The 14,534-nt window shown below is 58.8% G+C and overlaps 1 protein-coding gene across 1 annotated transcript in view; it reads left to right on the plus strand.

Annotated features, from left to right (window-relative positions):
- Positions 1-14,534, plus strand: part of LOC115945910 (ryanodine receptor 1) — a 111,665-nt gene that overhangs the window by 40,853 nt on the left and 56,278 nt on the right. The window contains exons 26-37 of the mRNA XM_034072124.1: positions 366-492; positions 1,255-1,415; positions 2,300-2,462; positions 2,730-2,816; positions 4,816-5,042; positions 5,815-6,664; positions 7,467-7,667; positions 8,740-8,851; positions 9,866-10,012; positions 10,392-10,665; positions 12,204-12,318; positions 14,294-14,426. Coding sequence (XP_033928015.1) covers positions 366-492; positions 1,255-1,415; positions 2,300-2,462; positions 2,730-2,816; positions 4,816-5,042; positions 5,815-6,664; positions 7,467-7,667; positions 8,740-8,851; positions 9,866-10,012; positions 10,392-10,665; positions 12,204-12,318; positions 14,294-14,426 — 2,597 coding nt within the window. The remainder of the gene's footprint in view (positions 1-365; positions 493-1,254; positions 1,416-2,299; positions 2,463-2,729; positions 2,817-4,815; positions 5,043-5,814; positions 6,665-7,466; positions 7,668-8,739; positions 8,852-9,865; positions 10,013-10,391; positions 10,666-12,203; positions 12,319-14,293; positions 14,427-14,534) is intronic.

The following is a 14,534-nucleotide window of genomic DNA, read 5'->3' on the forward strand; positions in this document are numbered from 1 at the left end:
GGGGATGTGGGGTGAGCTATGGGGGGGGATGGACCCATAGGGGATGTGGGGTGAGCTATGGGGGGGGATGGACCCATAGGGGATGTGGGGGGCATTGACCCATAGGGGATGTGGGGTGAGCAATAGGGGATGTGGGGTGAGCAATGGGGGATGTGGGGTGAGCAAGGGGGGGGTGGAGCCATAGGGTCTGTGGGGTGACCCATAGGGGATGTGGGGTGGACCCATAAGGGGTGTGGGGTGACCTATAGGGGATATGGGGTGACCCATAGGGGGTGTGGGGTGACCCATAGGGTCTGTGTGGTGACCTGTGGGGTGACCCATGGGTATCTATGGGGTGTGTGGGTCTGACCCCCCCTGCCCCCCAGGTTCCTGTTCAAGGGCCGGAAGGTTCCATTCTCTCCCCCCCCCACGGCCCCATCAGTGCCGCGGCTGGAGCAGGATGTGGTCCCTGCTGAGCGCGATGACCCTGACGTCATCCGGGACAGCACCACTGTAAGGGGGGGGGGGGGGGGGGTCTGTGTGTCTGTGTGTCCATGTATCCCAGTCTATCCCAGTGTCATTCCCAGTCTATCCCAGTCTCTATCCCAGTCCATCCCAGTCCATCCCAGTCCATCCCAGTCCATCCCAGTCTCCATCCCAGTCCATCCCAGTATACCCCAGTCCATCCCAGTATACCCCAGTCCATCCCAGTCCATCCCAGTCTCCATCCCAGTCTCTATCCCAGTATACCCCAGTCCATCCCAGTCCATCCCAGTCTATCCCAGTCTATCCCAGTATAACCCAGTCCATCCCAGTCCATCCCAGTCCATCCCAGTATAACCCAGTATATCCCAGTATAACCCAGTCTATCCCAGTATAACCCAGTCCATCCCAGTCTCCATCCCAGTCCATCCCAGTCCATCCCAGTCCATCCCAGTCCATCCCAGTCTCTATCCCAGTCCATCCCAGTCCATCCCAGTATAACCCAGTATATCCCAGTATACCCCAGTATATCCCAGTATAACCCAGTCCATCCCAGTCCATCCCAGTCCATCCCAGTCCATCCCAGTCTATCCCAGTCCATCCCAGTCCATCCCAGTCCATCCCAGTATAACCCAGTATATCCCAGTATACCCCAGTATATCCCAGTATAACCCAGTCCATCCCAGTATACCCCAGTATACCCCAGTATACCCCAGTATACCCCAGTATACCCCAGTATACACCAGTATACACCAGTATAACCCAGTATAACCCAGTCCATCCCATTCCCAGCACTACTTCAGCGTCCGCCTGCCCGCGGGTCAGGATCCCTCATGCGCCTGGGTCGGGTGGGTGACCCCTGGCTTCCAGCAGCACGAGGTGACCTTTGACCTCAGCCGCGTGCGCAGCGTCACCGTCACCCTGGGGGACAGCCAGGGTCACGTGCACAGGAGGTGGGCGGGGCCTGGGGGAGGGGGCGGGGCTTGGAGGGGGGGGGATGGGATGGGATGGGAATGGGATGGGATGGGATGGGGATGGGATGGGATGGGATGGGGATGGGATGGGATGGGATGGGATGGGATGGGATGGGGATGGGATGGGGATGGGATGGGGATGGGATGGGATGGGATGGGATGGGATGGGGATGGGATGGGGATGGGATGGGATGGGATGGGATGGGGATGGGATGGGATGGGATGGGATGGGATGGGGATGGGATGGGATGGGGATGGGATGGGATGGGATGGGATGGGATGGGATGGGATGGGGATGGGATGGGATGGGATGGGATGGGATGGGATGGGGATGGGATGGGATGGGGATGGGATGGGATGGGATGGGATGGGATGGGATGGGGATGGGATGGGATGGGATGGGATGGGATGTTATGGGGATGGGGATGGGATGGGATGGGATGGGATGGGGATGGGATGGGATGGGGATGGGGATGGGATGGGATGGGATGGGATGGGGATGGGATGGGATGGGATGGGATGGGATGGGATGGGATGGGATGGGGATGGGATGGGGATGGGGATGGGATGGGATGGGGATGGGATGGGATGGGATGGGGATGGGATGGGATGGGATGGGGATGGGGATGGGGATGGGATGGGATGGGGATGGGATGGGGATGGGATGGGGATGGGATGGGATGGGATGGGATGGGATGGGGATGGGATGGGATGGGATGGGGATGGGGATGGGATGGGGATGGGATGGGGATGGGATGGGATGGGATGGGATGGGATGGGATGGGATGGGGATGGGATGGGATGCAGATGGTTCCCTATGGATCTCTCCCATCCCAACCTCCATCCCCCCTCTGTCCCCCCAGCATCAAGCACAGTGACTGTTACATGGTGTGGGGAGGGGACCTGGTCATTGGGCAGCCCAACCGAGTGTCCCACACTGACCTGGTCATTGGCTGCCTGGTAGACCTGGCGACCGGATTGCTGAGCTTCATGGTCAATGGCACCGAGATCAGCACCTTCTTCCAGGTGCCATAGACACCCATGGGGGCATCCTGACCCTAACCCTGACCCTAACCCTAACCCATCCCATCCCATCCCATCCCATCCCATCCCATCCCCATCCCATCCCCATCCCATCCCATCCCATCCCATCCCATCCCATCCCCATCCCATCCCCATCCCATCCCATCCCATCCCATCCCATCCCCATCCCATCCCATCCCATCCCATCCCATCCCCATCCCATCCCCATTCCCATCCCATCCCAAGCCTCCATCCCATTGCTCCCTGCAGGTGGAACCCAACACGAAGCTGTTCCCAGCTGCCTTTGTGGTCCCAACCAGTCAGAACTTCCTCCAGTTTGAACTGGGCAAGCTCAAGGTGAGGGTCTATGGGGCACCCTTGGGGTCTATGGGGTCCTTGGGGTCTATGGGGTCCTTGGGGTCTATGGGGTCCTTGGGGTCTATGGGGCACCCTTGGGGTCTATGGGGTCCTTGGGGTCTATGGGGTCCTTGGGGTCTATGGGGGAGCCTTGGGGTCTATGGGGTCCTTGGGGTCTATGGGGTCCTTGGGGTCTATGGGGCAGCCTTGGGGTCTATGGGGCAGCCTTGGGGTCTATGGGGTCCTTGGGGTCTATGGGGGGACCTTGGGGTCTATGGGGGAGCCTTGGGGTCTATGGGGTCCTTGGGGTCTATGGGGTCCTTGGGGTCTATGGGGGAGCCTTGGGGTCTATGGGGGAGCCTTGGGGTCTATGGGGGAGCTTTGGGGTCTATGGGGTCCTTGGGGTCTATGGGGTCCTTGGGGTCTATGGGGTCCTTGGGGTCTATGGGGCACCCTTGGGGTGTATGGGGGGACCTTGGGGTCTATGGGGTCCTTGGGGTCTATGGGGGACCTTGGGGTCTATGGGGCACCCTTGGGGTCTATGGGGTCCTTGGGGTCTATGGGGGAGCCTTGGGGTCTATGGGGTCCTTGGGGTCTATGGGGTCCTTGGGGTCTATGGGGTCCTTGGGGTCTATGGGGCACCCTTGGGGTCTATGGGGTCCTTGGGGTCTATGGGGTCCTTGGGGTCTATGGGGGAGCCTTGGGGTCTATGGGGTCCTTGGGGTCTATGGGGTCCTTGGGGTCTATGGGGCAGCCTTGGGGTCTATGGGGCAGCCTTGGGGTCTATGGGGTCCTTGGGGTCTATGGGGGGACCTTGGGGTCTATGGGGGAGCCTTGGGGTCTATGGGGTCCTTGGGGTCTATGGGGTCCTTGGGGTCTATGGGGGAGCCTTGGGGTCTATGGGGGAGCCTTGGGGTCTATGGGGGAGCTTTGGGGTCTATGGGGTCCTTGGGGTCTATGGGGTCCTTGGGGTCTATGGGGTCCTTGGGGTCTATGGGGCACCCTTGGGGTGTATGGGGGGACCTTGGGGTCTATGGGGTCCTTGGGGTCTATGGGGGACCTTGGGGTCTATGGGGCACCCTTGGGGTCTATGGGGGAACCTTGACTCCACTTGACTCCCATTGGCCCCCCTTGATCCCCATTGACTCCCATTGACCCCATTGATCCCCATTGACTCCCATTGCCCCCCATTGACTCCCATTGACCCCATTGACTCCCATTGATCCCCATTGACTCCCATTGACTCCCATTGACTCCCATTGAGTCCCATTGACTCCCATTGATCCCCATTGACTCCCATTGACTTCCATTGCCCCCCAGAACATCCTGCCCCTGTCAGCGGCTCTGTTCATCAGCGAGCAGGGGAACCCGGAGCCCCAATGTCCCCCATTGAGTCCCATTGAGTCCCATTGAGTCCCATTGATCCCCATTGACTCCCATTGACTCCCATTGACTCCCATTGACCCCATTGACTTCCATTGACTCCCATTGATCCCCATTGACTCCCATTGATCCCCATTGACTCCCATTGACTCCCATTGACTCCCATTGACTCCCATTGACTCCCATTGACTCCCATTGACTTCCATTGCCCCCCAGAACATCCTGCCCCTGTCAGCAGCTCTGTTCAGCAGCGAGCAGGGGAACCCGGAGCCCCAATGTCCCCCATTGACTCCCATTGACCCCCATTGACTCCCATTGACTCCCATTGATCCCCATTGACTCCCATTGACTTCCATTGCCCCCCAGAACATCCTGCCCCTGTCAGCAGCTCTGTTCAGCAGTGAGCAGGGGAACCCGGAGCCCCAATGTCCCCCATTGACTCCCATTGACTCCCATTGATCCTCATTGACTCCCATTGACTCCCATTGATCCCCATTGACTCCCATTGAGTCCCATTGACTCCCATTGATCCTCATTGACTCCCATTGACTCCCATTGATCCCCATTGACTCCCATTGAGTCCCATTGACTCCCATTGACTTCCATTGCCCCCCAGAACATCCTGCCCCTGTCAGCAGCTCTGTTCAGCAGCGAGCAGGGGAACCCGGAGCCCCAATGTCCCCCCCGTCTGGGGGTGCAGGTCCTGACCCCCCTGACCTGGAGCCGTCTGCCCAGTGAGAGCCTCAGTGTTGAGGTGGAGAGACTGGGAGAGAGACTGGGCTGGAGCCTGCAGTGCACTGAGCCCTGCATCATGATGGCTCTGCATGTACCCGAGGAGGACAGGTATGGGGTAATGGGGGCAATGGGAACACATAGGGGACCATTGGGGGCAATGGGAACACATAGGGGACCATTGGGGGCAATGGGAACACATAGGGGACCATTGAGCATCACTGGGGGCAATGAGCATCACTGGGGACAATGGGCATCCATTGGGGACAATGGATACCCTTGAGCATCATTGATCCCAATGCCCCCCTTAGCCCCATTGATTCCCCATTGATCCCAATGGATACCCTTGAGCATCATTGATCCCAATGCCCCCCTTAACCCCATTGATCCCAATGCCCCCCTTAACCCCATTGATTCCCCATTGATCCCAATGGATACCCTTGAACCCCATTGCTCCCAACCCCCCCTTAACCCCATTGATTCCCCATTGATCCCAATGGATACCCTTGAGCATCATTGCTCCCAATTCCCCCTTAACCCCATTGATCCCATTGATCCCAATGGATACCCTTGAACCCCATTGCTCCCAACCCCCCCTTAACCCCACTGATCCCATTGATCCCAATGCCCCCCTTAACCCCATTGATCCCAACCCCCCCTTAACCCCATTGATCCCATTGACCCCAATGGATACCCTTGAACCCCATTGCTCCCAACCCCCCTTAACCCCATTGATCCCATTGACCCCAACGGATACCCTTGACCCCCATTGCTCCCAACCCCCCTTAACCCCATTGCTCCCAATGGATACCCTTGAGCATCACTGATCCCAATGTCCCCCTTGACCCCCATTCCTCCCACCCCTAACCCCCTCCCCCCCCAGAACCATGGACATCCTGGAGCTATGGGAAGACCCCTCCCTGCAGCGCTTCCAACACCACACGTTGCGCCTGTACCGCGCGGTGTGCGCGCTGGGCAACACCCGCGTGGCTCACGCGCTCTGCAGCCACGTGGACCAGGCCCAGCTGCTCTTCTCCATCGCCTGCACTGAGCTCCCAGGCCCTTTGCGTTGCGGTTACTACGACCTCCTCCTCGCCATGCACCTGGACGCGCCGCGACGCGCCATGAGCGCCATGAGCGCCGAGTTCATCGTGCCGGTGACGGACGACGCCGCGCGCGTGGCGCTGTCCGCCGGCGGTACCCGCGTACCCGGCGTCGCTCGCGGGGTCTGTCTCCGGCCTAGGCCGCGCTTTGCTGAGCCCTGTTTTATCCTAGCGCCGGGGAATGGACACAACCAGTTGAGCCCTTGGATCCCACTGGGGGAACTGGGAGCTCGCGCCATAGGGATGCTGGCGGAGGCGGTGGAGGGAGCGGGGCCGTCGGTCAGGGATCCCATAGGGGGCAGTGTGGAGTTTGAACTGGTCCCAGTGCTGAAGCTGGTGTCGGCGCTGCTGGAGCTGGGGGCGCTGGAGGATGAGGAGGTGAGGAAGGTGCTGAGGATGATAGAGCCAAGGGTGTTTGGGGAGGGCAAGGAGGAGGAGGAGGAGGAGGAGGAGAGGAGGAGGAAGGCGATTGAGGCTGGAGAGGAGGAGGAGGAGGAAGAGGAGAAGGAGGAAGAGGAGAAGGAGGAAGAGGAAGAGAAGGAGAAGGGAGAGGAGGAGGAGAAGGAGGAGGATGAAGGTCCTCAGGAGGGGCTGCTGCAGATGAAGCTGCCTGAGTCTGTCAAGCTGCAGGTGAGATCCAGGGGGGGCTGATGTGCATGTGCCATATCCCTGTACCCTATATCCGTATCCCATATCTTATATCCCTGTATCCTATATCCATATCCCCATATCCTACATCTCATATCCCTGTATCTTATATCCATATCTCCATATCCTACATCTCATATTCCTGTGTCTTATATCCATGTCCCCATATCCTGTATCCATATATGCTTCTATCCCATATTCCATATTCGTATATCCCTATATCCCTGTATTCCATATTCTCATATCCCTATATTCCTATATTCCTGTACCCCTATATTCCTATATCCCTATATTCTATATCCCTATATCCCTATATTCCTATATCCCATATCCCTATACCCCATATTTCTATATTCCTATATCCCTGTATCCCTATATCCCATATCTCTATATCCCATATCCCTATATTCCTATATCCCATATCCCTATATCCCATATCCCTATATTCCTATATCCCATATCCCTATACCCCATATCTCTATATCCCATATCTCTATATCCCTATATCCCATATCCTTATATCCCATATCCCTATATTCCTATATCCTGTATCCCTATATCTTTATATCCTGTATCCCTATACCCCATATCCCCTATCCCACATCCCATCTCCCATACCCCATATCCCATACCCCATATCCCTATATCCCTATATCCCATATCCCTATATCCCCTATCCCATACCCCACATCCCATACCCCACACCCCATCTCCCATACCCCATATCCCTATATCCCTGTATCCCACACCCCATACCCCATACACCCCATATGTCCCATTGCAGATGTGTGAGCTGCTGCAGTTCTTCTGCTCGCGGGAGCTCCAGCACCGCGTGGAGTCCCTGGTGTGGTTCGCGGCTCAGCACGTGCAGCGGCTGCAGCGCGACCAGCGGCGCCGCTACCAGCGCCTGATGCAGGCGCTAACCATGAGCGCGGCCGAGACCGCCAGGAGGACCCGCGAGTTCCGCTCACCCCCTCAGGAGCAGGTGAGGGAGGGGATGGGGATGGGATGGGATGGGATGGGATGGGATGGGATGGGATGGGGATGGGATGGGGATGGGATGGGGATGGGGATGGGATGGGATGGGATTGGGATGGGATGGGATTGGGATGGGGATGGGATGGGGATGGGATGGGATGGGATGGGATAGGGATGGGATGGGATGGGGATGGGATGGGGATGGGATTGGGATGGGGATGGGATGGGATGGGATGGGATTGGGATGGGATGGGATGGGATGGGGATGGGATGGGATGGGATGGGATGGGATGGGATGGGGATGGGGATGGGATGGGATGGGGATGGGATGGGGATGGGATGGGGATGGGATGGGATGGGGATGGGATGGGATGGGGATGGGATGGGATGGGATGGGGATGGGATGGGATGGGATGGGGATGGGGATGGGATGGGATGGGATGGGATGGGGATGGGATGGGATGGGGATGGGGATGGGGATGGGATGGGATGGGATGGGATGGGGATGGGATGGGATGGGATGGGATGGGGATGGGATGGGGATGGGGATGGGATGGGATGGGATGGGGATGGGATGGGATGGGATGGGATGGGGATGGGATGGGATGGGGATGGGATGGGGATGGGATGGGATGGGATGGGATGGGATGGGATGGGGATGGGATGGGATGGGATGGGATGGGATGGGATGGGGATGGGATGGGGATGGGGATGGGATGGGGATGGGATGGGATGGGATGGGATGGGGATGGGATGGGATGGGATGGGGATGGGATGGGGATGGGGATGGGATGGGGATGGGATGGGATGGGATGGGATGGGATGGGATGGGGATGGGATGGGATGGGATGGGATGGGATGGGATGGGGATGGGATGGGATGGGATGGGATGGGGATGGGATGGGGATGGGATGGGATGGGATGGGATGGGGATGGGGATGGGATGGGATGGGATGGGGATGGGATGGGATGGGATGGGATGGGATGGGGATGGGATGGGATGGGGATGGGGATGGGATGGGATGGGATGGGATGGGATGGGATGGGATGTGCAGGTGCTGACCCCATTGCTGCCCCAGGTGAATATGCTGCTGCACTACAAGGATGGGCTGGATGAGGAGGAGTGTCCAGTACCTGAGGACATCCGGGATGAGCTCCAGGAATTCCACAACAACCTCCTGGCCCATTGTGGTGAGTGGGGAACCCCATAGGAACCCCCATAGGAACCCCCATAGGAACACCCATAGGAACCCCCATAGGAACCCCCATAGACACCCCCATAGGAACCCCCATAGGAACCCCCATAGGAACCCCCATAGACACCCCCATATGAACACCCATAGGAACACCCATAGGAACGCCCATAGACACCCCCATAAGGACCCCCCATAGACACCCCCATAGGAACCCCCATAGACACCCCCATAGGAACCCCCATAGGAACACCCATAGGAACCCCCATAGACACCCCCATATGAACACCCATAGGAACACCCATAGGAACCCCCATAGGAACCCCCATAGGAACCCCCATAGGAACCCCCATAGGAACACCCATAGGAACCCCCATAGACACCCCCATAGGAACACCCATAGGAACCCTCATAGGAACCCCCATAGGAACCCCATAGGAACCCCCATAGACACCCCCATAGGAACCCCCATAGGAACCCCCATAAAAACCCCCATAGGAACCCCCATAGGAACCCCCATAAAAACCCCCATAGGAACCCCCATAGGAACCCCCATAGGAACCCCCATAGACACCCCCGTAAGGACCCTTCCATTGTGCCCCCCATAGACCCCCAATAGACCCCCCCATAGACCCCCCCATAGACACCCCCATAGACCCCCCCATAGACACCCCCATAGACACCCCCATAAGGACCCCCCATTGTGCCCCCCATAGACCCTCCATAGACCCCCCCATAAGGACCCCCCCATTGTGCCCCCCATAGACCCCCCATAGACACCCCCATAAGGACCCCCCATAGACACCCCCATAAGGACCCCCCATAGACCCCCCATAGACACCCCCATAAGGACCCCCTATTGTGCCCCCCATAGACCCCCCATAGACACCCCCATAAGGACCCCCCATAGACCCCCAATAGACCCCCCCATAGACCCCCAATAGACCCCCCATAGACCCCCATAGACCCCCCCCATAGACCCCCCCATAAGGACCCCCCATTGTGCCCATAGGGATCCAGCTGCCGCAGGAGGAAGAGGAGGAGGAGGAAGATGCGTCTCTAGGCCAGCGGCTGCTGGGGCTGGTGCACAGAGTGTTGGGGCGCGGGGGGGGGCACAAGGAGGAGGAGCAGCCCCCTCCCCCCCCCCGAGGAGCCCCCTGCGCCCAGTGAGGAGGGGGGGGGGGTCAGGGCATCCCCATTGATCCCAGCCCCATTAACCCCATTACCCCCATTAACCCCATTATCCCCATTACCCCCATGTCCCCATCACCCCCATGTCCCCATCACCCCCATTAACCCCATCACCCCCATGTCCCCATTAACCCCATTACCCCCATCACCCCCATTACCCCCATTACCCCCATGTCCCCATCACCCCCATATCCCCATTAACCCCATTCCCCCCATCACCCCCATCACCTCCGTCCCCATTTCCCCCTTTACCCCCATCACCCCCCTGTCCCCATCACCCCCCTGTCCCCATCACCCCCATTACCCCCCATGTCCCCATCACCCCATTAACCCCATTCCCCCCACAGGCTCCCTCCAGACCCTCATCTCCCAGACCATGGTGCACTGGGCTCAGGAATCCTTCATCCAGAGCCCGGAGCTGGTGCGCTCCATGTTCAGCCTCCTGCACCGCCAGTATGATGCACTGGGAGAACTGGTGCGTGCCCTGCCCCGAGCCTATGCCCTGAGCGCCCGCTCCGTGCCCGATGCCATCGCCCTGCTCGAGAGCCTCAGTCAGATCCGCTCCCTGCTCATCGTGCAGATGGGGCCGGAGGAGGAGGATCTGCTCATACAGAGTATAGGGTATGGGGATGGGGATGGGGGGGGTGGTACCCAATGGGGGAGCTGAGCATCCCTTGGGTAGCCAATGGGGGAGCTGAGCATCCCTTGGGTAGCCAATGGGGGAGCTGAGCATCCCTGAGCATCCCTTGGGTAGCCAATGGGGGAGCTGAGCATCCCTGAGCATCACTTGGGTAGCCAATGACATCCCTGAGCATCCCTTGGGTAGCCAATGGGGGAGCTGAGCATCCCTTGGGTAGCCAATGGGGGCTCTGAGCATCACTTGGGTAGCCAATGGGGGAGCTGAGCATCCCTTGGGTAGCCAATGACATCCCTGAGCATCCCTGAGCATCCCTTGGTACCCAATGGGGGAGCTGAGCATCCCTGAGCATCCCTTGGGTAGCCAATGACATCCCTGAGCATCCCTTGGGTAGCCAATGGGGGAGCTGAGCATCCCTGAGCATCACTTGGGTAGCCAATGACATCCCTGAGCATCCCTTGGGTAGCCAATGGGGGAGCTGAGCATCCCTTGGGTAGCCAATGGGGGAGCTGAGCATCACTTGGGTAGCCAATGGGGGAGCTGAGCATCCCTGAGCATCCCTTGGGTAGCCAATGGGGGCTGAGGAGGAGGATCTGCTCATACAGAGTATAGGGTATGGGGATGGGGGGGGTGGTACCCAATGGGGGCTCTGAGCATCACTTGGGTAGCCAATGGGGGAGCTGAGCATCCCTTGGGTAGCCAATGGGGGAGCTGAGCATCCCTTGGGTAGCCAATGGGGGAGCTGAGCATCCCTTGGGTAGCCAATGGGGGAGCTGAGCATCCCTTGGGTAGCCAATGGGGGAGCTGAGCATCCCTTGGGTAGCCAATGGGGGAGCTGAGCATCACTTGGGTAGCCAATGGGGGAGCTGAGCATCCCTTGGGTAACCAATGGGGGAGCTGAGCATCACTTGGGTAGCCAATGGGGGCTCTGAGCATCCCTTGGGTAGCCAATGGGGGAGCTGAGCATCACTTGGGTAGCCAATGGGGGAGCTGAGCATCCCTTGGGTAGCCAATGGGGGAGCTGAGCATCCCTTGGGTAGCCAATGGGGGAGCTGAGCATCACTTGGGTAGCCAATGGGGGAGCTGAGCATCCCTTGGTACCCAATGGGGCCTGAGGAGGAGGATCTGCTCATACAGAGTATAGGGTATGGGGATGGGGGGGGTGGTACCCAATGGTACCCTGAGCATCCCTTGGGTAGCCAATGGGGGAGCTGAGCATCCCTGAGCATCACTTGGGTAGCCAATGGGGGAGCTGAGCATCCCTTGGGTAGCCAATGGGGGCTCTGAGCATCCCTTGGGTAGCCAATGGGGGAGCTGAGCATCCCTTGGGTACCCAATGGGGGAGCTGAGCATCCCTTGGGTAGCCAATGGGGGAGCTGAGCATCCCTTGGGTAGCCAATGGGGGAGCTGAGCATCCCTTGGGTAGCCAATGGGGTCTCTGCACATCCCTCGGGTACCCAATAGGGGCCTCCCTTTCCCCCCCATCCCCATGGACACCCCATAACCCCCCTGTGCCCCCCAGGAACATCATGAACAACAAGGTCTTCTACCAGCACCCGAACCTGATGCGGGCGCTGGGGATGCATGAGACTGTGATGCAGGTGATGGTCAGTGTGCTGGGGGGCGGCGAGTCCAAGGTGAGCTCATTCCCGGTGTTCCCGACCCCATTCCCGGTGTTCCGACCCCATTCCCGGTGTTCCCAACCCCATTCCCGGTGTTCCCAACCCCATTCCTGGTGTTCCCGACCCCATTCCCGGTGTTCCCAACCCCATTCCCGGTGTTCCCGACCCCATTCCCGGTGTTCCTGACCCCATTCCCGGTGTTCCTGACCCCATTCCCGGTGTTCCCGACCCCATTCCTGGTGTTCCTGACCCCATTCCCGGTGTTCCTGACCCCATTCCCGGTGTTCCCGACCCCATTCCCGGTGTTCCCGACCCCATTCCTGGTGTTCCTGACCCCATTCCCGGTGTTCCCGACCCCATTCCTGGTGTTCCTGACCCCATTCCTGGTGTTCCCAACCCCATTCCCAGTGTTCCTGACCCCATTCCCGGTGTTCCGACCCCATTCCCAGTGTTCCTGACCCCATTCCTGGTGTTCCCAACCCCATTCCCAGTGTTCCTGACCCCATTCCCGGTGTTCCGACCCCATTCCCGGTGTTCCTGACCCCATTCCTGGTGTTCCCGACCCCATTCCCGGTGTTCCCAACCCCATTCCCGGTGTTCCCGACCCCATTCCTGGTGTTCCTGACCCCATTCCCGGTGTTCCCGACCCCATTCCTGGTGTTCCCAGCCCCATTCCCAGTATTCCTGGTCTCATTCCCAGTATTCCCAACCCCATTCCTGGTGTTCTGACCCCATTCCCAGTATCCCTGACCCCTTTCCCAGTGTTCCCATTGTTCCCGGTCCCATTCCCAGTATTCCCAGTCCCCTTCCCAGTACTCCCAACCCCATTCCCAGTATCCCAACCCCAATCCCAGTACTCCCAACCCCATTCCCAGTATTCCCAACCCCATTCCCAGTATCCCCAACCCCATTCCCAGTATTCCCAACCCCATTCCCAGTATCCCAACCCCATTCCCAGTACTCCCAACCCCATTCCCAGTATTCCCAGTCCCATTCCCAGTATCCCCAACCCCATTCCCAGTATTCCCAGCCCCATTTCCAGTATTCCCAGTCCCATTCCCAGTACTCCCAACCCCATTCCCAGTATTCCCAGTCCCATTCCCGGTATTCCCAGTCCCATTCCCAGTATTCCCAGTCCCATTCCCAGTATCCCAACCCCATTCCCAGTATCCCCAACCCCAATCCCAGTACTCCCAACCCCAATCCCAGTACTCCCAACCCCATTCCCAGTATTCCCAACCCCATTCCCAGTATTCCCAGTCCCATTCCCAGTATCCCAACCCCATTCCCAGTATTCCCAGCCCCATTCCCAGTATCCCAACCCCATTCCCAGTATTCCCAGTCCCATTCCCAGTATTCCCAGTCCCATTCCCAGTATCCCAACCCCATTCCCAGTATCCCGACCCCATTCCCAGTATTCCCAGTCCCATTCCCAGTATCCCCAGTCCCATTCCCAGTATCCCAAACCCCATTCCCAGTATCCCAACCCCATTCCCAGCATTCCCAGTCCCATTCCCAGTACTCCCAGTCCCATTCCCAGTATCCCGACCCCATTCCCAGTATTCCCAGTCCCATTCCCAGTATTCCCAACCCCATTCCCAATACTCCCAACCCCATTCCCAGTATTCCCAGTCCCATTCCCAGTATTCCCAACCCCATTCCCAATACTCCCAACCCCATTCCCAGTATCCCAGTCCCATTCCCAGTACTCACACCCCATTCCCAGTATCCCCAACCCCATTCCCAGTATTCCCAGTCCCATTCCCAGTATCCCAACCCCATTCTCAGTACTCCCAACCCCATTCCCAGTATTCCCAGTCCCATTCCCAGTACTCCCAACCCCATTCCCAGTATCCCGACCCCATTCCCAGTATTCCCAACCCCATTCCCAGTGTTCCCAGTCCCATTCCCAGTATTCCCAGTCCCATTCCCAGTATCCCCAACCCCATTCCCAGTATTCCCAGTCCCATTCCCGGTATTCCCGCTGCAGGAGATCCGGTTCCCCAAGATGGTCACCAGTTGCTGCCGGTTCCTGTGCTACTTCTGCCGCATCAGCCGCCAGAACCAGCGCTCCATGTTCGACCACCTGGGCTACCTGCTGGAGAACAGCAGCATCGGCCTGGGTGAGACAGCATCCCTGGTTGCCATGGCAACGGGGGGTATCACCATAGCAACCCCATGGCAACGGGGGTATCGCCATGGCAACGGGGGTATCGCCATAGCAACCCATG

Source organism: Melopsittacus undulatus, chromosome 24, assembly GCF_012275295.1.
Source record: "Melopsittacus undulatus isolate bMelUnd1 chromosome 24, bMelUnd1.mat.Z, whole genome shotgun sequence".
NCBI lineage: Eukaryota > Metazoa > Chordata > Aves > Psittaciformes > Psittaculidae > Melopsittacus > Melopsittacus undulatus.